General features: G+C 53.4%; 1 protein-coding gene across 1 annotated transcript; it reads left to right on the top strand.

Annotated features, from left to right (window-relative positions):
* Window positions 1–1,150: 1,150 nt before the first annotated feature.
* On the top strand, window positions 1,151–1,408 carry H310_06547 (hypothetical protein; the record flags this gene model as incomplete). Its single annotated transcript, XM_008871661.1, has 1 exon — window positions 1,151–1,408. One exon carries the CDS (start codon window positions 1,151–1,153, stop codon window positions 1,406–1,408), a length of 258 nt encoding a protein of 85 aa, XP_008869883.1.
* Window positions 1,409–1,987: the final 579 nt, after the last annotated feature.

Genomic DNA, 1,987 nt, shown 5'->3' with positions numbered 1-1,987 from the left:
TCCTGGCAAACCAGGACCATTGCTCGGCTGCACACACATTCGCACGTGCAGTCGACATCGAGGCCAAGCCGAGAACACCATGTACAAGGACCGGTGAACTACCCCACCCCACCGATGCAACTGATCTGCAACATTTGTATTAGCTACCAATTGGTTGCAGTGGGTGCACCAACTTCCCTGCCTGTGCCGAGCTGGTGTCGTCACTACTCAAGATCCTCGACGCCGCCGCGCTGGCCACCGTAAAACGCGACTTGCCAAAGTTTCCTTTAGTGCAGTCGGGTGGTGCAGCGACAATGAAACATTCTTTGACAATGTGAAGACTGCGTTGGTGCCGCTTGCCCACCCTGATGCATATCAAATGGCCTGTTGTACACCTACGCGGGCGACCGCCATTGGGTCGACATCGAAGCTCAGCAGCTCTGCCAATTGACGACATCGCTCTGGCGATGAGCGAGCAGGAGCACAAACCGGTCGTCTTCGTCAGCTGCATTTTCAAGGGTGTTCAGGACGATGGCCGATCGTAGAGAAATAATAATTTGCCATTGTCGAAGCTTGCAACCTTCTAAAGAACCTTCTGCTTTGCCCGAGTGGTTTCTGTCTTTTCACGGACGACAGTCACCTGACGAACATGTTCGATCGTTATGGAGTCACGGGCAAATTGGCACGCTACCAAGCGCTCATATTGCAGCTTTGTGACCTCATCTTGGCCACGTGTCCATACACAATTGAGTGTATCGGTGGTAAGGACAATGTCTGGGGTGAGTGGTCTGCTAAGCAGATGGGAAAATGAGTCCACCGTCGCAGCCGTCTCAGGGTACAAGCTAATACTGTGTCGTCGCGATAACATGTGGGCTTTGTGTGGCCGACAAATGTTGATTGTCAAATGCCAACAGGCCGCAGACAAAGACCGACTGGATACAGTCACGTGGAGGGATGATCGCCAGTTTTTCTTGACCAACATGGAACGAATTTGAATCCTGCCTTCGGCTACAGGCCTTCAACTTTGTCTGTGCGTGATAGTGCATGCAGGGCTGAGTAGGCATCGTGGGGTCAAGTCAACACTCCATGCGCTCAAGTAAGTGCTTGAAATGGCCGCCGACATCAATGTCTCCGTCCAGGCTCTCTACATAGTATCTCTGTCAAGGGGAGGATGGTGCCGAGGCAACTGAGCCAGGCGATGCACACCACCAAGCCCAAAGTGCTCGCCCACTTCAACTGGCTGTCCCTACCAGCCGTCGCGAATGGACCAAGCAAGGTGCTCGTCGTCAAAGGCGGATTGAGTGGCATTGTAATGATCTATCCCAGCGCAACTGCGACAGCTGACATCACCGTGGTTGCTCTGATGGAATGGTTTATGTCATTTGTCGTTGTGTCCACATTTGTTTGGATTGTGGCAGTCACTTCATGAACGAGGTCATCTAAGGCCTCGGACGGAAGCTTGCACACACTACTACCTGTGGGCCAACGGAACCGTCGAGGTGATAAATCGCGTGATTTTGCGGACGACGAAGGCGCTATGCCGCGAGCTGCGTCTGCCCTGAATCCCTCAGCAAGCCGGTCCAATTTCCTGCCACTGGCTCAGTCTGCGTGTTCTGGGTACCCAGAGCTGACTCAACCATGCGAAAGGATGGTTGGTTGGTGAGTTTGGGAGCCCGAATTCCAGCGGTAGCGGCGACTAGTAGTGCTGTAGGGAGTTGATAGCGCAGAGGAAATTTGGAAGTGATTCAATTGTCATCGTTAAATCGTTCTAGCTAAAGATCGCTATGCAGTACTCACGCGACCGTGTCGCGGATGCGGGTGCGCCTAGCTGCCATGTCGCGGGTGCGGGTGCGGCTAGCTGCCGACTTCTACAGACCACGCACACTCGACGTCGCGACATCATTAGTTAGGTCCTTTGGTCGCTACATTCTCCCCCTGATGTCGCCTTGGTCTCTCTCGTCTTCTCGCGTAGGTCTTGTACAAGCTTCTTGAAATGCGCAACGTGCTT

Source organism: Aphanomyces invadans (assembly GCF_000520115.1).
Source record: "Aphanomyces invadans strain NJM9701 unplaced genomic scaffold supercont1.11, whole genome shotgun sequence".
Lineage (NCBI taxonomy): Eukaryota > Oomycota > Saprolegniomycetes > Saprolegniales > Verrucalvaceae > Aphanomyces > Aphanomyces invadans.
This window is presented reverse-complemented; position numbering and strand designations above follow the sequence as displayed.